The sequence below is a fragment of the Gorilla gorilla genome, chromosome 9 (assembly GCF_029281585.2).
Source record: "Gorilla gorilla gorilla isolate KB3781 chromosome 9, NHGRI_mGorGor1-v2.1_pri, whole genome shotgun sequence".
NCBI classification, from domain to species: Eukaryota; Metazoa; Chordata; class Mammalia; order Primates; family Hominidae; genus Gorilla; species Gorilla gorilla.
The window spans coordinates 39,490,367-39,517,651 of NC_073233.2; the positions used below are offsets into that span (position 1 = coordinate 39,490,367).

A 27,285-nucleotide genomic window follows, 5' to 3' on the forward strand; every position below is an offset into this window, starting at 1 on the left:
CTGAGGTCAGGAGTTCGAGACCAGCCTGGCCAACATGGTGAAAGCCTGTCTCTACTAAAGATATAAAAATTAGCCAGGTGTGGTGATGGGCGCCTGTAATCCCAGCTACTCGGGAGGCTGAGCCAGGAGAATCGCTTGAATGCAGGAGGCAGAGGCTGTGGTGAGCCAAGATTGCGCCACTGCACTCCAGCCTGGGCAAGAGTGAGACTCTGTCTCAAAACAATGATAAATAAATAACAGATCATAGGGAATCTAGTTTATCCTATCAGAAAACTTATTTACAAAACTTCTACACATCTTTGAAAAGTATGAAAACAACTGTTTAATAAGCAGGTATTGAAACGCTAATACACTCTACCTAAATCCTTAGTTTTGGCCTTGATTTAAGTAAATGCCATTTTAATAACACTCCTAATTCCTAACCCAGAAACAGATGTAAAAATTACTGCTCTCTCTATAATGTGGAATGTAAAAAAATATTCAAAGTGGTAAAGAATATGTTCTTTGATTGAGTCCAGGAGTTCAAGACCAGCCTGGGCAACATGGCAAAACAAAAAAATACAAAATTTTGTTATTTTTGTCTCTACCAAAAACAACAACCAACCAACCCCAAAACACCACAAAAATTAGCCGGGTGTGGTGGTATGCACCTGTATTCCCAGCTACTCTGGAGGCTGAGGTGGGAGGATCACCTGAGCCTGTGCAGGTCAAGGCTGCAGTAGGCCATGATTACATTACTGCATTCCAGCCTGGGCAACAGAGTGAGACCCTGTCCCAAAAAGGTAAGAAAATACATGCTCTTACAAATTTCTTAAAATCCAAAATTACAAAGATTTGCCCCTTTTGTGTACAGCATTCCTTTGTACTCTCTGAAATTAAGTCCAAGTATCTACAGCTAAAAATTAAAAAACTATGGAAGTATGGAGAATAGCAACTAGAATTTTAGAGATAAGATTTTATACAAAGGATAACCTGGCTACACAGAAGTTATTGTACCATAAAATCTTCTAAAAAGGTTTGCTTAAATTCTCTGAAGCAATTTTATGTGGTTGTGAGTAGCTATACATAATCCATTTTTTCAAATGCCCACCAAAATATTGATAGACCTAATACTGAGACAGCTAACGAAGAATGCAAAAAACTCCTGATCAAAGAAAAATAAGAGTCAGTTATAAACCTACTATATATTAATAGCTATTTCCACAACTATACTGTATTTTAGATTTCTTAGGTCAGTTCGTATAATGGCTAGTGACTAGAAGCCCACATGGAGGAAAAATCTAAGCATGAACTGAATATTAAATTAGATTTGAACAGGCCGGGTGCGGTGGCTCACGCCTGTAATCCCTGCACTTTGGGAGGCTGAGGCAGGCGGATCATGAGGTCAGGAGATCGAGACCATCCTGGCTAACACGGTGAAACCCCGTCTCTACTAAAAATACAAAAAAAAATTTAGCCAGGAGTGGTGGCGGGCGCCTGTAGTCCCAGCTACTCGGGAGGCTGAGGCAGGAGAATGGCGTGAACCCGGGAGGTGGAGCCTGCAGTGAGCAGAGATCGTGCCACTGCACTCTAGCCTGGGCTACAGAGACTCCGTCTCAAAAAAACAAAGATTTGAATATTATTGTTCCTTTTAAGTGTGATAATGGTATTGTGGTTTTACAGGGTACTATTCTTTATATAAGCAGAGTAATATAAAGCATTTATTGAGCCGATGTAGAGGTGCGCAGGTATTGACTATATATTATTCTTTCAAATTTGTTTGAAAATTTTTATAATAAAAAGTTGGAAAGAAAAAACATTAAATTGTTTGGCTAAGGTCCTAGTAATAAGGAAGCTGCAAGCAGAATATCCTAGTGTCCCCAGATTTCAAATTCTTTCATTCCTATTTCCGCATATATCCTTTATAGAGTTACCTGCAGATTCCTTGCACTGCATTTCTTTAAATAAATGAAGACATTTTTAAACATACCTTTTCCATACTACCAAATATGATCAGACCACTGTTACAGTAACACAGTAAGAAAAATTCTGGCCCTGCAGTTGAGGCACAGGACAGAGTAGTTCCCCTCCCCCATAATAAAAAACTGAACTTGAATAATAATTTTCTCTGTTGAAAAAAAAAAAAAAGGTATTTTAGAGATGGGGTGATTACTACGTTGCCCAGGCTGGTCTCAAACTCCTGGGGCTCAAGCAATCTGCACACCTTGGCCTCCCAAATGCTAGGACTACAGGCATGAACAACTGCGCCCAGCCAGATAAAACACTTTTTTTCAAAGTTATTTTGACTTGGAATACCTGTTATTTAAATGCTAATCTCCTAACTATTCTGTGAACTCAGGAAACTCAAATTTAAAAAGGAACCTTTTGGCAAATATTCCCATGGATAAGCAATCTGACATCTTTAATTGCTAATAGAAACTATTTCCTTTAAAGTGCTAAGAATTTCATCATTTGTGTTGCTAACAACTGAAAACTTTTAACGAGTTAAATAATGTAGCATTTGCAAATGATCACGTATTTGTCTAGATGATCTTTTTGACTCACTATTTGTTTACAAAGCGAAAGATGGCATTATTTTTAAAATATCTAAATTCTTATTTAAAATAATTTGCCATTTGGTCAAGTAAATCAATATAGATATCCATTTCCTATATCATACAGTTTATATATAATATATATGTAACATACAATATATATAACCTAATGCTTGAAGTAACAATTTTTAAGTTTTCTTCCCCATATGATTTATGACAGAATTGACAGGCATCATTTACAGTAAATGATTTTATATTTGACAAAATCCTGAAAATTATCTTTACTAACTATACTCACTAGTAAGCTTCTTAAATGAAAAAAATCATGGTAGGGAGGGGAAAGCTAGGACTTTCCAATAGTTTTCAAACACAATAAAGTTTGAGTCATGAATAGAATACCTGTTTCCACTCAATAAACATATTGAAAAACACCAGATAATTCCATGGAAAAATATCACTGATTCAACCAAGAATCAATAGGGTTTAAATGGAGTGGACAGTTGTTAGAAGAGAATACAATATTTAGTCTCAAATTATCTCCCCATTATTTTTTCTATTAATTATCAAAGGAATAATATTAACTACAGAGTGGACAAGCTGGTCAACACCTGAACGACATCATGAAAACTGACATCACCAATATGGGACAAATGAACATTACTATGCCTCTGGATGAGATACACTAAAGACACATGACCATTTTGGTGGCTTTTCAGCTAAAACCTATAACCTAAATCTAATGATGAAGCATCAGACAAATTCAAATTAAGGCTGAGGGCTGGGTGCAGTGGCTTACGCCTGTAATCCAGCACTTTGGAAGGCTTGAGGTCAGGAATTTGAGACCAGCCTGGCCAAAATGGTGAAACCCCATCTCTACTAAAAATACAAATATTAGTTGGGTGTGGTGGAGCACACTTGTCCCAGCTATTCACGAGGCTGAGGTTGCAGTGAGCCGAGATCACGCCACTGCACTCAAGCCTGGGTGACAGAGCAAGACTCAAAAACAAAACAAATTAAGGCTGAGGGGCTGTTCCACATTGAAGGAGACTAAGAGGAATGACAATTATATAATGGCCTTGGATTAGATAATGAATCAGAAGAAATTTAAGAGTATTACCATGACAAAAGTAGAACATAGACTGCAGATTATTCTACTAATGTTACATTTCCTGAATTGCATCACTCAACTGTGTGTATGTATAAGAATCTTTGTTATTAGCAAACACATCAAAGCATTAAAGTTCATAATATATGCAATGCAATCTCCTATAGTTAGGAAAAAAATAAAGATTCAGTAAAGCACTTATGTCAAGATGTTAAAAAGCAGTGCAAAATATATATGGGAGTTCTTTGTATTGTTCTTGCAACTTTTTTGTAAGTTCAAAGTAATTTCAAAATAAAGTTACAAATGCATTACAAAAATTGCTTAAATAACTGTCAGTCTGTAAACCCTAAAAGCAATGCTCTTGTTATTCAACCAATACAAAGCAGATTAAACCATGTGATCTCCCGTGATTGGATCTTCAACTCTGATAACCTAAATAATCAAAGTTTTAAGCATTTTTTCACCTAATACCCAATACCATACCCCAAATACGGGAAGCACAAAACCTTCAAAAATTCTCTTCATACACGATAGCCAAAACCAAAGGAAATGGTGGATGAGGGAACTAAAAGAAATGTACCAACACAGGAAACAAAGTTATTTTGCTGACAATCTTCCCTCCAATGACACTGCACTTCTGTAATACTTAGTAGTGTTGTCATTTTGGACATTTAAGTTTTATAAAATTTAGTCTAATGTAATTCTAAATATTATTAGTACTTAGATTCTTAACTACAGCTGAAAAGACCATTCTAAAATTACCACTGGTGGACTTTTTAGTCATCAAATTTGACTTTAAAACTGTCAAAAGCCATTAAGGAAGCATTTGAGTTTTCATTTTTTATAAGGATATGAGTTTAAAATGGTTGAGAAACACTACAGATCTTTCTAGTGAAAAGCTCAGAAATGGACTGAACCTGACTATAGTAAGTTAGAAATAACTGGTTATTTGTGAGAAAACATCCCATTCCCCACCACCCAGAAGAATGAGAAGTACCAGTACAACACTCAAGTTGCACTGAAATAAAAGGATGTTAGCTAAACAAACCAAAAATAAATACCAAGATGTGGCACTCTTGTTCAAACTCTACACAGGGTACAAGTTAGCTGCAGTTAATTCTTTTAAGCCACATTCTTCAGCTTAGATGATTCTCCCATAACACTTGAAGTGTCCTTAAAGGTTATCTGATTCTTAGTTTAGCACTCATGTGATTGTCTTTTTTAAAAAAGTTTACGCAACCAGAAAATCAGTTTTCAAACCCAGGAATAAATTCAGTTAGTAAAAAAACGGTTACAGTTAAAACAGCATAACCCTAACCCTGACCCTGACTGTGAATCTAACAGTCACAATATACTAAGCACATAGTAGATGCTTCAAAGATCACTCGATTATATACAAAAAGCAAGCCAGGAGACTAATCACTTTATTGTCCAGGCAAGTATAGGGAGTATTCTGCAAACTATAAAATTTACTGACAGCAGTAAGATTCAATTACTGCCCTGCAAAGCCTCAATTCCCAAAACTAGCTGCCAGAAACACATACCATATGTCCATCCTCTAGAGATTGAGTCAGCAGGGCTGGTATGCTAACTGGGAAGCTTGTATGCTTTAAAAGCTTTCCAAGTGATTCTAAAGCAGTGAAGTTTGTAAACTTTGGCTCCAGGGATAACAATGTCTTGATTTATTTTACTCACATATAAAATGAGGGGGCTAAACTAATTCATCTTCCAGCTCTAAAAATTTCTGGCTTAAAACATTATGTCCACTTCAACTATATGTAAAATGTACAGTAGTCATAGTCTGGTGAATGAAAAAATTTCCAAGGAAACCATCATCACAAAATGGCCAACCTTCTTTTTTCTTCAAATCCAGTATGAAAAGTTGCAGAATATGAATCTTAGGACAAAGGAAGACTTAAAATGTCAACAGTACATGCTAGAGCTGAAATGTTGCATTTAAATAAAAGGTTGTAATTGAACATGTTCTGTCACATGAATAAAGTATTTAGATTTCATTTCAGAAAGACTAAAAACAGCTTTGGGATCTTGTTATCTTTGACCCTTACTACGGTGCAATGTACTATTTCAAAACTACATTTGAATCCTATCGCTGATGTCAACTTGTCTTTAGAACTATTGCTTAATTAACACTTGCAAATAGAAAATTTTTCTTTGGAGGTCTAGCATACAAAATGGTAAAACTTACCCACATTATGCTTTCCTGAGTCTTAGAAAAGCAGCTGAGTTTCTCAAGAAGTTGTATTCAAAGCAAATATTCACAATTTTTTTTCAAACTGTTGTGGATTCTGGTATGTGGGGGAAAAAAATCTAGATGCAGACTTCAACCTATTATGCCATTATACCAACCAACTATTTGTTTTCTGCTACCAAGTTGCTAGGAGCAAACCGGTTTAATAATAAAATTTAAAGTTTAAAAATTCAGTAAAATTAAAGTAATAAAATTGAAAGTAATAAGTTACAACTAATAAATGCATTGTCCACATTTATTTAGAGGTGCAACTTTTTACAGATGTCACTGGTAATATTTTAGACATCTTCATTTCCTGGAAGTGCCTTGAACCAGACTCATTCCAAAGGAATAGCTGTTTCAAAGCTGATGCGTTAAAGAAAATACAAACAATCCATTAGAAAATATTTGAGCTTTTGACTTAAACTGGTCCTTTTGTTTTATAAAGGAAAGTCAATTGCCACCTGATTCCCCTGAGCTCAAGTTATAACCAAAAATGCTCAGCACTGTAAAAAGTCTCATGTGTTAGAATTAGTTTTATTTCCAAATATGGAGGTTTCTAGCTCTGTGATATTATGAGGGGCTTACATGTTTGTGTTGATTCATGGATGCTACGTTGCAGCATATCTTTAATACCTTTTGGGACAGGGATAGAGTGTTGAACCAAAATTATCCCCTATGATCCTAATGACTATAATACCCAATATTTTTAACAACTAAGTATTAGGTATTATATATATTATGTTATTCCATGAATGTCTAGGAAATTTAGGTAAAACATTACTACCTCCCCCAAAAACTTCAAATTGTCTGATCCAATAGTCCTTTTTGTTTCACCATTAATTTTAGAATGTATATGCATTTTTTATCATAAACCTTTTTCCACAATTTCAGAATATATCATGACTCTTATTACACCAAAGAATAGAATATAAAGAAGCTGGGTTTAAAACGTAAGAGTCTTTGCAGGGTAAAGAAAACGACCATATATTTTCAATGTGTTTACTAATGACTGCAGAGATTAGTTTTGCTTTATAAAGCTGAGAAATATATAGGCAATCAGGTTGATTAGCACAAGATTTTGCTTGAAAATAAATGGCTACATTTCACATAAAAGAATTATCTAGAAATTATAAAGATTAGAAAACATACAGTTTTATTTAAAGAAATGTTGTTATCTAAGTGACTACATCCTTTTGAAAGTAGTTGCTTTGGCTGAGAAAAAAAGTCCCAAGGGAAAAAATGTATAGACCATGTTAGTAGAAGTGACAGCATCTAAACATCTCTGTTATAGAATGGATAGGGAAAAGGGATGGAATCAGATAATTCAATAAAACCTAAAATAGTTTATACTACTTATTATAGTCAACATGCAAATATTTCCTTTGCTTATCAAACAGTACTTTATTCAAAGCACTTTCAGATTATCACTCAGTTCTGTTTACAAGTACTTTTTTCTTTTACATCTCTATTCTATATTTATATATGCATCTAAGAAACTAGATAAAAAAGCATATTGAGTTTTAAAGTAAAAATCTGAATAATCACACAGACATGGACCAACATTTATTACAAACAGGAAAAGTGTAGATCTATAAGAAAAGAGTACAGTTTTTTTTGGTAAAAAGGCTGCAAGCTGAAGTATAGAAATCACCATAATCTATATAATGCAGTAATTGTATCTGCATTTTAAAATCACATTGCTCAACAGAAAGAAAACATTATAATACAGTAATTTAAATTACTATGTAAAGGTATTAAAACAGTATCAACAGTGGAAAAGTTTATTTCAATTTAGGACACTCATGTTGCATCCTGAGTTCACTTCCATTTTCCAAGAAGAAAGGTCATTTTGAAAAACTGAAATGTATGCTACACAACCCATTATTTATAAGGAAGGAAAAACCAAGTATAGAGAAAAGAATTCACCTTTTGTAAAAATTTTAAATAAAACAATCAATTCTCTATATGCTTTTATTAAAGAAATACAGCTTTCACAGACAGCAAGATACATCATTGCTATTACCAGCAGCATTACCTTCTTCATTTCTCCTTCAGCCACCAATAAAAAACACGCTTCAGTAAAAAAATTCCTTATGAATGTGGCCCGATTCAAAACAAATTACTTCTCTAACAATAAGATATTGTAGCTTACATGTTGTCACTCATCACCTAATTACATGAAAAGCTACAGAAACCACAGGCTGGGTGGGGCAGAACAATTTAAAAGAATATGTCAAAATTCTGTAGGTTTTCTCAATTTTGTGATTATTTAGTGACCTTTTTGATCATTGTAAAAAGTAGTTCTTTAAAGAGCACTGAGGCTCTGACTGGGCATTCCACTTAACTCAAGTGTTTAAAACCTCTCATTTATTAAATCCAAAAATACACTAAACTGCATTTAAGATATCCTTATCCGATTAAATAGCTGGAGACATATTTAAATGTTTCCTTTATTTGAAACTAAGAAGTCACAAAAGTACTTTCATATCATAGTGATATTTAAACTTTATACTTGATAACTATCACTTTAAGAATAGTCATACAATTAATGACTTGCTCATCTTATAATACTGTTAAATCATGTGACATAGCAGTTTTGGAATAAAGAGCAGAACAATGTATTTCAGGGAGTGGAGGCAAAATGTTATCTCCTATGTATTATATATAACATCAAAGTAATTTGGCCTAGTTTTTGAAATTATATATTAAGAATACACAGAAGTTTGTCCTAAATGCCATTCACTAGAGCAAGATAATTTTACCTCCAACAATTTCCACGCTACAGCAAAAAAATGAAAGCATGTGACAAATTCAGAATGACATTTTAAATCCAAATTTTACATAGCTAAATAGATACTGCTCAGTCATGAGCAAATCTGATGCACTGGCTCATATAGCAGCATCATTAACTTTTTTAAAAATAATTAATATGCTCTCATTTCCAACTGATGTTTCAAATTTTTTAAAAAAGTTTAATACTTTTTTCCTTTGACATTCTGTACTTAAATAGGATTTGCAAGGAGTTTCTCTGGGGAAGCAAATTATCTTCTGTTACTAAAGATGTATGTATTTTCTATTAAAAAAAGGTATTTGGAGTCACACAAGTTGGCTTAGCTGAATATAAAGAAATGAACATTACAATTTTCCCACCATGAAGTACTGAGTTACAACAAATGTATTAACAAAACTTTATTTTCTTGAGTGCATACAGAATGTTATGTAAACACTTAAGTATTACTTTCAACGTAAAAACATTCTTATTATCACTTCAGATTTTTAAAAAGTATTATAAATAGGTTATGTGTCTTCTCCAGAAATATTAATGGCCACATTGAGTGATATGATCAAAGAAAACTTTAGCCTCTCACAGGCTAAACAAAAATATAAAATGTGAAAATAAAAAATAAACAGCAAACCAGGAAAGAGAAAAACACAGCTCAGGATATGCATTTCTAAAACCAGCATTCAATTTAAAACCTTAATTCCTAAACCAAAAATATAAATTTTAAAAAATATACATATATATTATTTACCATTTGTTCTTAATACATGTTATATATACCTATTTGTGCGCGTGTGTATGTTTGTGTGCGTGAAGTAACTGCAAATATTACCAATAAATACATCAGGCAACTGCTAGCAGCTCTTCATTTCATTATATGAATTGAGCCTGTTATGTAGACAACTTTCAGCCCCTTGGAATAACATCTGGTCTTCCTGAAACTTTTTTTTAGGATGCAGTTTGTAACTTACAGCTAGGAAATTGGAGAAACAAACCCATTGTGTTCAGAGTTACAGAATGGAGTATCTAACTGCCTATTTCAGTTTAACTTACGCTATAATAAAATGCATGAATAATGCCTGAATAATTGAGAAACAAGGAAATTTCAAAAACTCAGAAAGTTCTACTTCATTATACAAAAACAACTATATATCAATTATTTTCATTTCTGGTGCGTTTGAATTTAAGTCTAATGTGTTTCTAAAGCCAGACTAGAAGGCAGATCAGGTGCAGGTGATCCAGGTTCCTTGTTTCAATGAGTTAATACAAAGCAGCACAGGCTTCAGCATATTTCAGACAGGCCTCACCTGTTTTGTGCCAAGCTACTTTGGTGATTTAAATATATTAAGGAAAGAAATGGTCCCAGAGGATAGGTGATGAAACTTTAAGGTATGGTCATGGGCCAAAACTACCAGACTCCACATAAGGCACAATCTCTCTCATACATACAAACACACAAACATACATACCACATACACAACCACACACACAAAAATAAAACACACACAATGTTCCTGCTATTATCCAGTAATTTCCCTCCCCACCAAGTAATACAATCTAAACTATAGCACAAATACAATGAGTACACTGTAGCCTCTATTTAAATCTGCTATTGGTTGGGTCCATTCTGAGGACATATCACAGATGACACTGTGTTGTGCTGAAGTATATTCAGTACTGCTGATGACCAAAGCCCTTTGAATAGGTCCAAAACAGACCTAAATATTATCAAATTTCAGGTACAGCAGAAAATGTTATGTTGAGGCTGCAGTGTACTTGATTATGCTGAAAATCTATATCACAAAATTAATATTAAAAATAAGAGTACTGCATAAGTTACAAAAAGAAATGCATATAATTTTCAGCTTAATGTGGATATCAGTTATTTACATCTTACCCCTTCCATATCATTAATTTATATTAATAACCTGAAAATGACTACTTGGTGCCAATTGTTATTGACACATTAAAACTTTTATTATGATTTTTACTAATTCCAGTCTTCAAAAATTAACATTTTCCTCCTAACCATAATCATGAATGGGGTCCTTACTCTTTAAAATATACATGCCTGGGTTCAAATTTCAAGATATAAAAAGCAAAGAAAAAAATATCAAAGTATCATTGGGTAAAATTATGATTAAATAGGATTAAATAGGTTTGAATCACATTAGCTTATTCTTGCATAATATAAACTATCTTACAGAAAAATCGTTAAATTATTGAAGTGCTTACATTGATAAACCATGCATTTTCACAAAATTAAAATGTGAAGTAATTCTTCTCTTAAAATGTTTCATTTCACCAGACACTCAAAATATTCTATGAAAAACTAAGTTAACATTTCTGTATTTTCATATACTCCCATTCATATTAGTTTGTAAGTAGGAATAAAAAGAAAAATGAGTTCTAAATAAATGACACAGGAGGCAATAAATTGACACATGACAAGTAAAGAAAAGGCTAAAGCACTCCAATACCATTGAAACTGTTTTAATGTTGTTGCAACTCCAAAATGCAACAATCATCAGCTTGTAAAAGACCCAAATTTCAAAAATTCATTTTAATTACTCCTTTATACCTATTTTACAAAATAAAGGTAAGACACATTTAAATCCTCCTTGTCCTAATTGGCTATGTTCCTAACTTGTTTTCTATCACTACAGTGAATGCTGCAATTCCCATCAGATGCTGATATAAGAAAAAATAAAATAAAATAGTAACCTCTGCTTCAATGTACAGTTTCCAGAATCTGCCAGAACTGGGGAACTGGGCAACAAGGCGTTCATAAGTCTTCCGTGCTTTGTCTATAGGTTGATTCTAAAATTGAAAACCAATAAACAGCATTTACAATGTTAGGATTATGAAAATATTATTCACTGCAGAACCAAGTAGTGTGATTGGACCCATAGAGAAGGAAATGTAATCCTATATCACTAAACCTGTGCCTCTCGAATGAGAATGCTCCAAGCATCAAGGTCATATGGATTCTCTTCTAATTTCTTTTCCGCTTTCTTCACCTTCTCGGGGACATACTCAGCTGCCTGGGGAAAAAAAACAACAGTGAACTAAAGTTACTGTTTTAAAAATCTCATGCCTAACTTAATTCATGAACGATAAAGTCCTCAGACGCAATGTCACATTACAAAGCATAAAAATATCCTCTTATAAAAGAGAAGCGTGTTTCCTAGAACCTATGTGTACAATCGTCCTTCCTTATCTGTGGGCTCCGCATCCTTAGATTCAACCAAGGGTGGATTGAAAATACTCAGAGAGAAAAAAAAAAAAGACAGCACTAAACACCTACAGCCTTTTTATTTATCATTATTTCCTAAACAACACAGTATAACAACTATTTACATGGCATTTGTATTATATGACGTTATTATAATCTAGATATGAGTTAAGTATTTGGGAGGACATATGTAAGCTATATGCAAATACATTATTTTATATAAGAGACACGAGCACACATGGACTCTGGTATCTAAGGGGGTGTCCTGGCAACAATCCCCCACAGATACTGAGGGACGATTGTATTTGTAATCAGAAGTAACTTGCATAAAGATAATAAAACCAAGTGATCAAGTATTTTTTATTCAAATAAACTTACTTTTGTATTAAATACTATAAAACAGCAGCTCTCAAACTTTATGGTCTCAGGACCCCTCTACGCTCTTAAAATTTAAGAACCACAAAGAGCTTTTATGTGGGTTTTATCAAATATTTACCATATTAGAAATTAAAACAAATTTAAATATTGATTGATTTACAAATAAAACTTTTTACATGTTTTTTCTTTATAAAAAATAACTTAAAATTCAGTAATAAGAATGTCGCTTTTTACATATTTATAAATCCATTCAATGTTTGACTTTTTAAAAGGCAGCTGAATTTTCACATCTGCTTCTGCATTCAATCTGCTGCCCTATCAGATCATACAGATGCTGAAAAATTCCACTGTATGCCCGTGAGAGATTAGGAGTGAAAAAGGGCAAATAATGTCTTAGATTTATTATGAGACAGGCTGAAGTCACAGATCCTCTGAAAGTCCTTAGGAACCCTTGGGGTTCCTGGACCAACTTTGAGAAACACTGCTGTTAAAGCATTCATCCTGCGCCACAAAGAAAATGCATGAAATGACATGGAAATCTTATTTCGATGTAAAGAAATTTTAAAAACACAATTCACAATTGTATGTACAATACAATGAAAACTATAAAAGAAATCTGCAATTAAAGAGATTTTTAAAATATATTCAAATGCTTAGACTGGTCATCCTTGGAAGATAAGTAGTAGAATTAGAGGCTGATTTTTTTCCCCCTTTTCTTTCAATATTCCCCAAATCCTTTGGTAAGGTAGTTTTACTTTTATTATAGAAATTTAATTTTTGAAAAAAATGCCTAAAATAGTAGCCAGCACTTGAAGCAAAAATAAAAGTATTAATTCTCAAATTGTTGTTCAGAATACTACTGTGTACCACAAAAAGGGATGGTCAAATAAGCCAGATAAATATTAATTCATACAGGCCAGGTGTGGTGGCTCACATCTACAATCCCAGCACTTTGAGAGGCCGAGGCAGGCAGATTACTTGCGGCCAGGAGTTCAAGACCAGCCCGGCTAACATGGTGAAACCCAGTCTCTACTAAAAACAGAAAAATTAGCTGGGCGTGGTGATGTGTGCCTGTAATCCCTGCTACCTGGAAGGCTGAGGCACAAGAATTGCTTGAATCCAGGAGGCAGAGGTTACCGTGAGTGAGATTGTGCCACTGCACTCCAGCCTGGGTGACAGAGCCACACAGCACTTTGGGAGGCCGAGACGGGCAGATTACGAGGTCAGGAGATTGGGACCATCCTGGCTAACATGGTGAAACCCCATCTCTACTAAAAACACAAAAAATTAGCCGGGCATGGTGGCAGGCGCCTGTAGTCCCAGCTACTCGGGAGGCTAAAGCAGGAGAATGGCGTGAACCCAGGAGGCGGAGCTTACAGTTAGCCGAGATAGCACCACTGCACTCAAGCCTGGGTGACAGAGAGTACGTCTCAAAAAAAAAAAAGTTAATTTATATGAAGTTTTGTTTTGCCTTTTTTCTAGGACATCCTGACATCTATAAATGGCAATATATATTGATAATATCCGAGCATAAAGAGGGAAGCACTGCCCCTATCACTTTTCTCCCCTACCACTCCCCCCCTTTTTTTAGTGGAATTAGTATTTCATGGAACAATTCAGTCAAAACACCAGTTTGGAAAAGTTTAAAAAAAGTATCTGTTCAGATTTTTTTAATTACCTAGGAGAAATAAACTCTTTTCTTTGGAATAAATTAGCTTGCACCACTGGTAAGCATTTACTTATTTAGAAAAAAGACATGTTGACTACTGTAATTCAAAATTAAAATTAGGATGCTTTCCTAACATATAAGAACTTTATGAATAGCTTGCTCAAGGAACTAAAGCTGTAAAGTTTATAAGGGACTATTGGCTCTACCCATACATGAAACTACAGGCTCAGAAAGAACAGCAAATGGAAAATCAGCAAATAATAAAGGTGGCATATTCAAATCAGAATGGTGAATTGTTCAATAAATGGTTTCAGAATAACTATATAATCATCTGTTAGAATAACTGTGAAGTCAATTTTATCAAAATAAAGTTGAATTCCTACTTTACTCTTTCTGCCCAAATAAACTTAAGAGAGATCAAAGATTCAAATGTTAAAAACAAAACACAAGACAGAACTAGACCAGAATACGGTGAAATGTATTTCTGCATTGGAAAAGCTCTTCAGAAGCCTTTTGGGAGGCCGAGACGGGAGGATTCCTTGAGCTCAGGAGTTCTTCTGGACCAGCCTGGGCAACACGGCAGAATCCCGTCTCTACCCAAATACAAAAATTAGCCAGGTGTGTGCCACACACCTGTAGTCTCACGTACTTGGGAAGCTGCGGTGGGAGGATCGCTTGAGCCCGGGAGGGAGAAGTTGCAGTGAACTGAGATTGCCGCCACTGCACTCAGGCCTGGGTGACAGAGCCAGACCCTGTCTTTAAAAAAAAAAAAAAGCCTTTAAAGAGTAAACTTACATGGTAAGTTAAAATTTGCGCGTGAGAAAAGTACCAAAATAAAAAAAGACAAATGTAAAAAAAACCTCCAACACATGACAAAAATACTAAATTTATTAAAGTACAATCAATAAACCACCAGTGGTTCAAAAAGAAAACGCAGCTGGATGCAGAGGCTCACACCTGCAATCTCAGCACTTTGGGGTTGGGGGGTGGGCAGGAGGATTGCTTGAGCCCAGGAGTCTGAGACTAACCTCAGCAATATGGCGAAACCCCGTCTCTACAAAAAATACAAAGAATTAGTGGGGCATGGTGGCATGCGCCTATGGTCCCACCTACTTGGGAGGCTGAGGTGGCAGGATCACCTGAGCCCAGGAGGTTGAGCCATGATCACACCACTGCACTCCAAACTGGGTGACAGGGCGAGACTCTGTGTCAAAAAAAATTTTTTAATAAAAATTTAAAAATAAAAAAAAAGGGCAAAGCATAAGAACAGTGTATAATTAACTTTTTAAAGACTCAAAAGAAATGCAAATATTGGCTGGGCACGGTGGCTCATGCCTGTAATCCCAGCACTTTGGGAGGCCGAAGCAGGCAGATCTCTAGGTCAGGAGAACAGAAACCATCCTGGCTAACACGGTGAAACCCCATCTCCACTAAAAAACACAAAAAATTAGCTGGGCGTGGTGGCGGGCGCCTCTAGTCCCAGCTACTCAGGAGGCTGAGGCAAGAGAATAGTGTCAACCTGGGAGGCAGAGCTTGCAGTGAGCAGAGATGGCGCCACTGCACTCCAGCCTGCATGACAGAGCAAGACTCCGTCTCAAAAACAAACAAAAAAAAGAAATGCAAATATAAACCAGAAAACAAAGATCCAACATTTTATAATTAAATTGCACTGGTGAGGGTAAGCAGAAAAAGATATTCTCATATTGTTAGCAAGGGCAAGTAGAAACTGATCAATGTGGCCAGGGGCGATGGCTCACGCCTGTAATCCCAGCACTTTGGGAGGCTGAGGCGAGTGGATCACCTGAGGTCAGGAGTTCCAGACCAGCCCAACCAATATGGTGAAACCCCCGTCTCTACTAAAAATACAAAAATTAGCTGGGAGTGGTGGTGCACACCTGTAGTCCCAGCTACTCAGGAGGCTGAGACAGGAGAACTGCTTGAACCCAGGCAGCAGAGGTTGCAGTAAGCCAAGATCACACCACTGCACTCCACTCCAGCCTGGGTAACAGAGCAAGACTCCGTCTCAAAAAAAAAGAAAAAAAGAAACTGATCAATGTTTAATATAAATGTCCGATTCTGAATTCCACTTCTATTAACACCCTACTGCACATGTACACAAAGATATATAATGAGTCAGCTACTAGACTATAGTTACATAAGGCTGAAAATAAATTAAATAACTATGTATAGCCAGATGTGGTGGTGCATGCCTATACTCCCAGCTACTCAAGAGGCTAAGGTGGAGAGATCACTTGACCCCAGGAGTTCAAGGATGCGGTGAGCTATAATCACACCACTGCACTCTACCCCGGGTAAGAGTACAAAACCCTGTCTCTATTTGTTAAAATTAAATAAATACATATACAAAAGGACCAATTAAATAAATTATGGAATTTGTAGTCACTTAAAAAAAAAAAACAAGGCATGGCAGATAGCCACATGGAAAATAAAAAGTGATGGTGAGCAGGGAGACATGCAAACAACACATACACTTACTCTGCCATATACGCTTCTGGTTTGTTTGAATTTTTCTTATTCATCTGAGAAATATTCACTCAGTGCCTAGTATGTGTCAGACATTGTAGTGGCCCTTGGGATACATAACAAAATAAAGAATTCTTTCAATGGGTTTACTTCTTGAAAAAAAAAAAAAAAATTAAAAGAAATTTTAGGCCAGGCATGGTAGCTCATGCCTGTAATCCCAGCACTTTGAGAGGCCAAGGCATGAGGACCACTTGAGGCCAGAAGCTCAAGAGCAGCTGAGCAACATAGTGAGACACTGGTCTCTACAAAAAATTTAAAAATTACCCAGGCATGGTGGTGTGTGCCTGCAGCCCTAGCTACTAGGCAGGCTGAGGCAGGAGGACTGCTTGAGGCCAGAAGTTCAAGACCAACCTGGGCAACATAGTGAGACTCTGTCTCTACCAAAACAAAACAAAAACAACTTAGCCAGGCGTGGTGGCAGGCACCTGTAGTCCTAGCTACCTAGGACGCTGAGGCAGGAAGATCTCTTGAGCCCAGGAGTTCAAGGTTGCAGTGAGCTAAGGCTGTGCCACTGCACTCCATCCTGGGTGACAGCGAGACACTGTCTCTAAAAAAAAAAAAAGAAAGAAAGAGGCCAGGCTTGGTGGCTCACACCTGTAATCCCAGCACTTTGGGAGCCCGAGGTGGGCAGATCACGAGGTCAGGAGTTCGAGACCAGCCTGGCCAACATGGTAAAACCCCATCTCTATTAAAAATACAAAAATTAGCCGGGCATGGTGGTGCGTGCCTGTAGTCCCAGATACTTGGGAGGCTGAGGCAAGAGAATCGCTTGAGACCGGAAGGCAGAGGCTGCAGTGAGCCAAGATCACACTGCTGCACTCCAGCCTGGGCAACAGAGCGAGACTTAGTCTCAAAAAAAAAAAAAAAAAAAAAGAAATTTTACGTAAACTAGAATTTCAGTCTTCAGATACCGACTATAAAATGATAACGATTAACTAAGAAATAAAACTGATATGGGAACCAAAAAACAGTTCATCTATACTTGAACTGCTTTAGGTAATCAGTGATAACAAACACCCAAAACCACTATGAATCATGGATTTGCTTTGGAAAAATGCCAGGGGATGGGGTAGACAAAGAATCCTACAAGGTATGAGTTGTCAATTTCTTTTAGCCTTTCAGTATCACTGAAGAATAAACCTGATATAATCTCAAATTTGTTACTAAAACATATGGTCGTTTTTCTCTTGGTATTAAGATTTGTGATTTTTGCCCTCTGAAAGAGGGAAAGGATTGTAGACAAGCAGAATCACTGCCAAGGTTTACTGCTATAATTGTTTTTACTCTTGTTACAAGGTCAATTTTGCATTTAGAGAGCTATTTAAATTACTTTAGTGTTCATAGGTATTCTGGAGCTCAAGACCCACTTGCTCAAATTAACCTACCAAATCAGGTAAGGTATACCATATAATCTGTAAAAGAGAGAAACTGAAGAGCATAGAATCTGATATCCAACCAAGCATAATCACAATAAGACGTATACATGTCTCCTTAATACATCAAATGAGCCACCCCTTTAGTGATTCTCAATCCTGGCTCTGCATTAGAATCACCTAAGGGAAGGAGATTTTAAAAGATGTCCAAGCCTCGCCCTCAATCAACTAAACCTGAATCTCTAGGAATGTACATACTATCAATATTTTTTAAAAACTTTTCAAGTAATTCTAACATATAGCAGTCCTAGTTGAAAACCATGGCTCATCGGGCGCAGTGGCTCACGCCTGTAATCCCAGCATTTTGGGAGGCCAAGGCAGGTGGATCACTTCAGGTCAGGAGTTCAAGACCAGCCTGACCAACACAGTGACACCCCGTCTCTACTAAAAATAGAAAAATTAGCAGGGCGTGGTGGTATGTGCCTGTAGTCTCACACACTCAGGAGGCTGAGGTGGGAGAAACGCTTGAACCTGGGAGGCAGAGGTTGCAGTGAGCCGAGATTACGCCACAGCACTCCAACCTGGGTGACAGAGGAGACTCTGTCTCAAAAAAAAAAAAAAAAAAAAACTATGCTCTCTAGTTGGTTGCTCCTTTGGTGCCACAGAATCTTTCTGCAGTCTAGTGAAACCTATGAGCCTTTTCTCAGAATAATATTCTTAAATACATAAATTCTGAGGGATTTTCAAGGAAAAAGCATGTGTGTGTGTATTGTTGCTGTTTTTTTGTTTTTTTTTTTTAAAGAGACAGGCTCTCTCTACATTGCTGATCTAGAGCTCCTGGGCTCCAGTGATCCTCCTGTCTCAGCCTCCCACGTAGCTGGGACTACAGGCGTGTACCACCGCTCCTTGCTCCAGAGTTTTTTTATAGTAATATATACTTAATACATCAAATAACAAGCTTTAGGGGTCAATTCACTACATGAGTGATGAGTGCTGCTGCTAACACTATTACCTCTGTAAATTCTGGCCTACATTAATAATAAAAGGGAATGCTCAATTTCAGTTAGCGATTAGTGAAAGTCTTTTCCCCCATCCAATTTCACAGAATCCCTAAAATGCTATCCAGATACCTGGGGAATTAGCAGAAGTATCAGTTACATCACTAAATGTTTTTTTCTGGCCTAGCTCCTCAGTAGTTAAATGTTCGTAACACAATCTATACATGTAATTCTCAATCAACCACATTAACTAACAATGGAAGTTAACCAGAATGCTCAAGAGCATATCCTGCTGGTTATGGTCACATTTAATTCTCACAATAAAAAGCCTTTTAACATAACAGCTATGAACCACTTGGGTAGCCAACGCTGAGAGTGAAGCATTTTTGTTTTCTGGCCTGGTTACCATAATGCTACTGGGCAAAGAAAAACTGAACAGTTTTGTAGTACCCAAAAGAAGAGAGACTGGGCCTCCATAAGGAACGAAGTTGTATTATTACCTGAATCTGTTGCCAGAACAGGTCATTTTAAGAAAACAGGCTGGGCACAGTGGCTCCCAGTACTTTGGAAGGCCGAGACGGGCAGATCACTCGAGGTCAGGAGTTCAAGACCAGTCTGGCCAAAATGGTGAAACCCCACCTCTACTAAAAATACAAAAATTGGCCAGGCATGGTGGCTTACGCCTGTAATCATAGCACTTTGGGAGGCCGAGGCAGGTGGATCACCTGAGGTCAGGAGTTCAAGACCAGCCTGGCCAACATGGTAAAACCCTGTCTCTACTAAAAATACAAAAATTAGCTGGGCGTGGTGGTACATGCCTGTAATCCCAGCTACGTGGGAGGCTGAGGCAGGAGAATTGCTTGAATCCAGGAGGCAAAGGTTGCAGTGAGCCGAGATCATGCCATTGCACTGCAGCCTGGGTGACAGAGCCAGACTCCGTCTTGAAAACAAAACAAACAAACAACAACAACAACAACAAAAATTAGCGGGACGTGGTGGCAGGCCCCTGTAATCCCAGCTACTTCGGAGGCTGAGACCGGAGAATTGCTTGAACCCGGGAGGCGGAGGTTGCAGTGAGCCAAGATCATACCACTGCAGTCCAGCCTGGGCAACAGATGGAGACTCTGTCTCAAACTAAAAAAAAAAAAAAAAAGAAAAGAAAAGAAAACAGGGCAAGTTTCCAATGCCCTTCTGTAACAAACTGCTTAGTGTAGCAAGAACAGCTGTCCCATGCTTATGCATCCCAAAAACTTATTACTATCAAAAACTATCAAAATCCAGTTTTGCTTCTGAAATAATAATCTATAATCCCAATATCATTTTTCAGGTGATGTTAATGGGGAACAGGCAGGGACCCCAAATCAAAGGAGTACAGCAAAAACTGGACTAGTTATCGAGACATACATATTACCAATGACTTAATTTTATCTTCTCTGTGAATAACACAACCATGTACAACTGGCTAAAAGAAAGAAGGTAGGGGGGCCAGGCACAGTGGCTCACGCCTATAATCCCAGCACTTTGGGAGGCTGAGGCAGGTGGATCACTTGAGCTCAGGAGTTGGAGACCAGCCTGGCAACATTGCGAAACCCCATCTCTACAAAAAACACAAAAATTAGCTGGGTGTGGTGGCAGGTATCTGTAATCCCAGCTACTTGGGAGGATGAGGTGGGAGGATGGCTTGAGCCCAGGAGGTGTTGGTTGCAGTGAACCAAGATCACACCACTGCATTCCAGGCTGGGCAACAAAGCCAGACCCTGTCTCAAAAAAAAAAAAAAAGGTTTGAAAGTAGAATAAGCATATTATGTATTTAAGCTTTTATAATTTCTTTTTTAGTACTGGCTTGAGACATGATTCACATACATACAATTCACCCATCTGAAGTGTATAACTCAATAGTTTTTATTTATGAATATATTCAAGTTTACAGAACCATCACACATTTAAAACATTTTATCACCCCAAAGAGAAATCTGTACCTGTTAGCAGTCACTCCCATTTCCCTCCAATCCCTAAGCCCTGGGCAACTACTAATCTACTTTGTCTCTAGGGATGTGCCCATATTTAATGTAATCATACAGTATGTGTTCTTTTTGTTTCTAGTTTTCTTTTTTCTTTGAGACAGGATCTCACTCTGTCACCCAGGCTCAAATGCAGTGGCACAATCATGGCCCACTGCAGCCTCAACCTCCTGGGCTCAATCAATCCTCCCACCTAGACCTCCCAATAATGGACTACAGGCATGTGCCACCATGCCCAGCTAAATTTTATAATTTTTAGAGATGGGGTTTTGCCATATTGTCCAGGCTGGTCTTGAACTCCTGGGCTCAAGCAATCCACCTGCCTCGGCCTCTCAAAGTGTTGGGATTACCACCGTGAGCCACCATAACTGGCCTTGTTTTGGCTTTCAGTTAGCGTGTTTTCAAAGTTCATGTTTTTGCATATATTAAGTACTTTTCTTTGACAATATTCCATTATGTGTATATCCTACATTTGTTTATGTATCAGCCGATGGACTTTGGATTGTTTCCAGTTTTGGCTATTACAAATAATGTTACTATGAACATTAGTGTGTTAAGATTTCTTTGTGGAGTTCATTTTGTGTGTTTTCCTTTTTCTTGGATATATACCTAGAAATGGAATGGCTAAGTAATGTGGTAACTCTTATGTTTTACCTTCTGAAAAACTACCAGACTTTAAAGGGGCTGTACTATTTTACATTTCCAGTGTATAAGGGGTTCTAATTTCTCCATATCCTTACCAACATTTGATATTATCTTTTTTATTACAGCCATCCTTGTGGGTCTGAAGTGATATCTCATTGTGGTTTTGATTTACATTTCTCTGATGGCTACCAAAGTAGAGTGTCTTTTCATTTTCTTATTGGCCATTTGTACATCTTCTTTGGAGAAATGTCTGTTCAAATATTTTGCCCATTTAAAAACTGGACTTATCAGGAGTTTGAGACCAGCCTGGCCAACATGGTGAAACCTTGTCTCTACTAAAAATACAAAAAATTAGCCAGGCATGGTGACAGGCACCTGCAATCCCACCTACTCAGGAGGCTAAGGTGGGAGGATCCCTTGAGCCGGCAGGGAGGGGCAGAGGTTCCACTGAGCCAAGATTGTGCCACTGCACTCCAGCCTGGGCGACAGAGCGAGACTATGTCTTGAAAAAATAAGAATAAATAAAATAAAAACTGGATGTATTATTATTACTTTTTAGAGATACAGTTTTGCTATGTTGCTCAGGTTGGACTTGAACTCCTGGGTTCAATCAATCCTCCTGCCTCAGCCTCCCAAATAGCTGGGACTACAGGCGTGCACCACCGCACCTGGCTGGGTTTTTTCATTAATGAATTTTTACATGTTGGAGTTACAAATCCCTTATCAGACATGATTTACAAAAATTTTATCCTATTCTGTGGGATTCCTTGCCACTTTCCATGTTTAACCGTCTGTTATGTGAAGCTAACTCAGAGAAATAGAACTTACAATCTTGGCTTCACAAACATGATGTACTATTCCAACCATTCTCAAACATTTTGTAAAGGATTGCTTTACATTCTTAAAAACTGAGGAGCTCGGGCCGGGCGCGGTGACTCACGCCTGTAATCTCTGCACTTTGGGAGGCCGAGGCGGGCGGATCACAAGGTCAGGAGTTCGAGACCAGCCTGGCCAATTTGGTGAAACCCTGTCTCTACTAAAAATACAAAAAATTAGCTGGGTGTGGGCACATGCCTGTAGTCCTAGCTACTCGGGAAGCTGAGGCAGGAGAATCGCTTGAACCCGGGAGGCGGAGGTTGCAGTGAGCTGAGATCGCACCACTGCACTCCAGCCTGAGCAACAGAGTGAGACTCCGTCTCCAAAAAAAAAAATAACAATAATAATTGAGGAGCCCAGAGGGATTCTATCGTTACTTACATCAGAAATTAAAACAAAAAATTAAAGTATTTAATTCACTTAAAAATAATAAATTCCTTAAATATGAATATAAATATTTTACTGAAGGAAATTTTCCAAAATAAAAAAAAAAAGTCAAAAGAATGGCACCATTTTACATTTTCATGATCTTTTAAATGTCTGGCTGAATAGAAGACATTATCTGCTTCTTTCAATCTGTTACAATATATTGCTTTAGATGAAAAATATGAAAAAATTTTAGTCTCACAGTTACGTAGTTGGAAAAGGGAGGAAAGACCATTTTTAACAGCCTTTACATATAATTGTGGATAGGTGATGTAGCCTCTGGAAAGCCCTATGAGTTATGCTTTATTGAAACTCCTAACCACTTTCTTTCTATATGAGCTCATAACTTTTATTAGGAGGTGTTAATGGGAAGGTGGGATGTGAAGAGGTGACAGACACTATCATGTTAATGACTGAAATAATATAATTTAAGGCTGGGCACAGTGGGTCACACCTGTAATCTCAGCACTTTGGGAGGCTGAGGTGGGAGGAGTCCTTGAGGCCAGGAGGTTGAGGCTGTGGTGAGCTATGACCACGCCAATGCACTGCAGCCTGGGCAACAGAGCAAGATCTCATCTCTAAAAACAATAGTAATAATAACAATAATAATAATAATCTAATTTCTTCCATTTCAACCATGCAGGTAAAACAGACCAAAAAAAAAAAAAAAAAAGATAATTCTCTTTCTCCAAATAGCTACTTTCATGATAAATTAGAAAGGTGTTATATTAGGAGCCATATTGAAATTAAGTTAAAGTAGGGATCAGTTAAAGTGATAACACAAAAGTATGAATAGAGGGGGAGAAAGATGGTAGATTGAAAGATTTAAGACGATGTAAGCTTTTTACTATGACCAACAGAAAAAGCAGAGTTGAGCCTCAACCCTGGTTTTATAATGAGTATTTCTCACTATTCAGGGTAATAACTAAATATATGGGGGTGGGGAGCAGGTGGGCAGGAAAAATCAGTAAAATACCATCCTCAAATATCTGCCATTTTTTCATCCACTTATTTATCAAGAATGTACTTTAAAACAACCAGCTATCATCTAACTCTGTGGTCTGCAAGCTTTTATTGACATAAAAACCACTGTGGTACCTGTTTCAAACGAAGATTCTCAGCCCCACTTAACAGTTAGGTTTGAAATCAGAGTCTACGTATCTATACTTTTATAAAGCACCTAATTATGACATAAATGGGCCATGGGCTCCACTTTCAGAAATATGTACCACCTCATCTATCTGTTCCACAAATGTTTTCCAAATGTCACGTTTCACTAAAAATAAGGTGGCAACAAACTTGTCATTCCAAGTGAATTTTCTGCTAAAATATTAAGAAAACTGAATATACTATATATTTGAAGTCTTAAGTCTCTCTCTGTGGTTAACTTTTTTTCAAAATTAAAAGTAGACCGGAGTAGCACTCCGTAAGACTTTTTTTTTTTTTTTTTTCGAGATGAAGTCTCACTCTGTCACCTAGGCTGGAGTGCAGTGGCTGTACCTTGGCTCACTGCAACCTCCGACTCCCGGGTTCAAGTGATTCTCCTGCCTCAGCCTCCCAAGTAGCTGGGATTACAGGTATGCACCACCACACTCAGCTAATTTTTGTATTTTTAGTAGAGACGGAGTTTCACCATGCTGGCCAGGCTGGTCCCGAACTCCTGACCACGTGATCCGCCAGCCTCAGCCTCCCAAAGTGCTGGGATTACAGACAGGCGTGAGCCACGGTGCCGTGCTGAGACTTTCATAGAGGAGTAACCTAACTGATTCCATTCATACGCCCAGATAATAAAGAACTATATGTGACAGGTGTCACAATGAGACCAGATATTAGGACCAGATGTCAGCTTAGTTCTGTGTTCCTTTACCAATGCAACCAAACCCTACTTCATGTTTGTTGTGAATGAAACTGAACATGTATCCTACAATACAAAACTAATCCCTCCAAATCATCCATAGATTAAAAATCTAAACATACAAACAACTCAAAAACTTTAAAAAAAAAGATCTTGGGCCGGGCATGGTGGCTCACACCTGTAATCCCAGCGCTTTGGAAGGCCAAGGCGGGCGGATCATGAGGTCAGGAGATCAAGACCATCCTGGCTAACACGGTGAAACCCCATCTCTATTAAAAATATAAAAAACTAGCCGGGCGTGAGGGCGTGGTGGCGGGCACCTATAGTCCCAGCTACTAGAGAGGCTGAGGCAGGAGAATAGCGTGAACCCAGAGGCGGAGCTTGCAGCGAGCCGTGATCGCGCCACTGTGCTCCAGCCTGGGCGAAAGTGCGAGACTCTGTCTCGAAAAAATAAAAATAAAAAAATTAAAAATAAAAAAAAAGATCTTGGCTTAACATATTGGTTCAAATAATTATATTTACCATTATCTGCTTAGTAAACTTGCATATTCATCCCCTAGGAAACAAATAGCTACAAAATATAAATTAAAATCTTAACCGTTTGGAACTTAAAAGATGAGACTTCTTTCAAATATGAATAATCCAGATTTAATACACTAAATAAACTAAGTCAAACATTAGAAAAACATTAATTAGGACACACAGAAGCTTTGCCCTTCTGATTTTATTCAATATTTACTATGTATCCTAAGTTGTCCATTAATCTAAAGATAGTTTAAACAACTGCCAACTCAAATCCCTTTTTTAGCCCAATTCTCACACCATTACCAACTGTCCAACAAAACAAAACAAAAAGACTCAAATTCACAGGTAGGTCCTATCTAAAGAGAAAGATTCAGAGACATGGTAGAAAAGCTTAAAATCACTGTCACCAAATCGAAGATTTAAAAAAAAAAGCTTAAAATCATGAATTGGTATGGGTAATTGTCCAATAGGTAAAAACACCCAAATACAGATTTTGCCCTTCTGAAGGTCTATCTGGGATGTAAATGCCTACATTCCCTGAAATAATGTTGAAGGAATGCAATATCACCTAACACAGTACCTTTCTGCTGTATCTCTAAGAAAAACCCAATTCTCATTCTTTAAGCACAGAGCAATTTCTCTTAGGAACAACTGTCCCCAAACAGAATATTTGATAATGCTCCAGTTTCCTAAGAAATATCAACAATAAAGATCAAATCAATTTGCCTGCCCAAAACTGTTACACCAAACAAGCATCACTAAAAATAGGAGGGAGAAAACTAGGAAGGGCTGTTACAGAAAGATTTTGGAAAAAATAAATCCAAAAAAACACATTGTCCAACACACATAGTTGGCTCTTTCTCTGCCTCTTCTAACCCCTACACATATATGCACCTTGACTAAAACTGGCGATACTGTTACTTCTAAACAGCTTAAGTACTAATGTTTACCTAATGAAATAAACCAGGTTTCAGTTTTCAATGCTGTGGGTGTTTCAACTTTTTCTTTCCTTATTAATAATAAGTATATAATAGGACACATACTCTTCATTATTTTCTAAATCTTCCCAAAATTATTTTTCACTAAAAACACGTATTTATGAGCCTAAATGCTCCTTTGTTAAGAACTACCAGCAATTAATTTGCGCTTCTTAGAGTCATGTAGCTTTTCCAAGCTGAGGATCATTTGGCTTGTATTTTAGGCCTTCCAAATTCTAGGATAAGTTATACATTGTTTAAAAGGTGAAATATGGCTGGACTCACACCTGTAATCCAACAGTTTGGAAGGCTGAGGCGGGAGGATCACTTAAGTCCAGGAGTCCAAGACCAGCCTGGGAAACACAGTGAGACCTCGTCTCTACCTAAATAGTAAATAAATAATTTTTTTTAAAAGATGCAAACTTAATCCATTCATTTACTGAATACCTTTAAGCATCAAAATATTATTTCTTAGGTCTTTAAGACATAAAGATGAATAACGTCATCTCTTCAACTAAAGAAGTTCAAAACCCAATGGAAAATGTCTATAAATAACAGCATATTAAATGCCTTAAGAGTAGTGCACAAGGTTAAATAGACCCAAGAATGAGATCAAAAGTTGAATCAGGCATTAAAAAAAACAAACACCACGGGCTGGGCGCAGTGGCTCACGCCTGTAATCCCAGCACTTTGGGAGGCCGAGGCAGGCAGATCACTTGAGGTCAGGAGTTCAAGACCAGCCTGGTCAACATGGTGAAACACCATTTCTACTAAAAATACAAAAAAATTAGCCGGGCATTGTGGCGTGTGCTTGTAATCCCAGCTACTCAAGAGGCTGAGGCAGGAGAATTGCTTGAACCTGGGAGGCGGAGGTTGCAGTGAGCCGAGACCATGCCACTGCACTCCAGCCTGGGCAACAGAGCAAGACTCCATCTCAAAAAAAAAAAAAAAAAACACAAAAAAACAAAACCATGAAATAAATAATACAGCCATAATTCCACACAGAAATCATATGTTTGTTAGGGGGGTAAACCTATATGCAAATAGTTTTTTCAGCATTAAACTAGCAAAAACAATAAGCAAGGAGCTTC

General features: G+C 37.3%; 1 protein-coding gene across 2 annotated transcripts in view; it reads right to left on the reverse strand.

Moving 5' to 3' along the window:
* Positions 1-27,285, reverse strand: part of CSTF3 (cleavage stimulation factor subunit 3) — a 76,737-nt gene that overhangs the window by 45,415 nt on the left and 4,037 nt on the right. Inside the window, exons 2-4 of one of the 2 annotated variants that reach the window (XM_055356545.2) lie at positions 26,482-26,577; positions 11,615-11,716; positions 11,397-11,492 (exon numbers count right to left, since the gene is read on the reverse strand). In XM_055356545.2, the coding sequence (XP_055212520.1) occupies positions 11,397-11,492; positions 11,615-11,716; positions 26,482-26,577 (294 nt within the window). The remainder of the gene's footprint in view (positions 1-11,396; positions 11,493-11,614; positions 11,717-26,481; positions 26,578-27,285) is intronic. The other variant, XM_031015928.2, reaches the window with a different exon arrangement.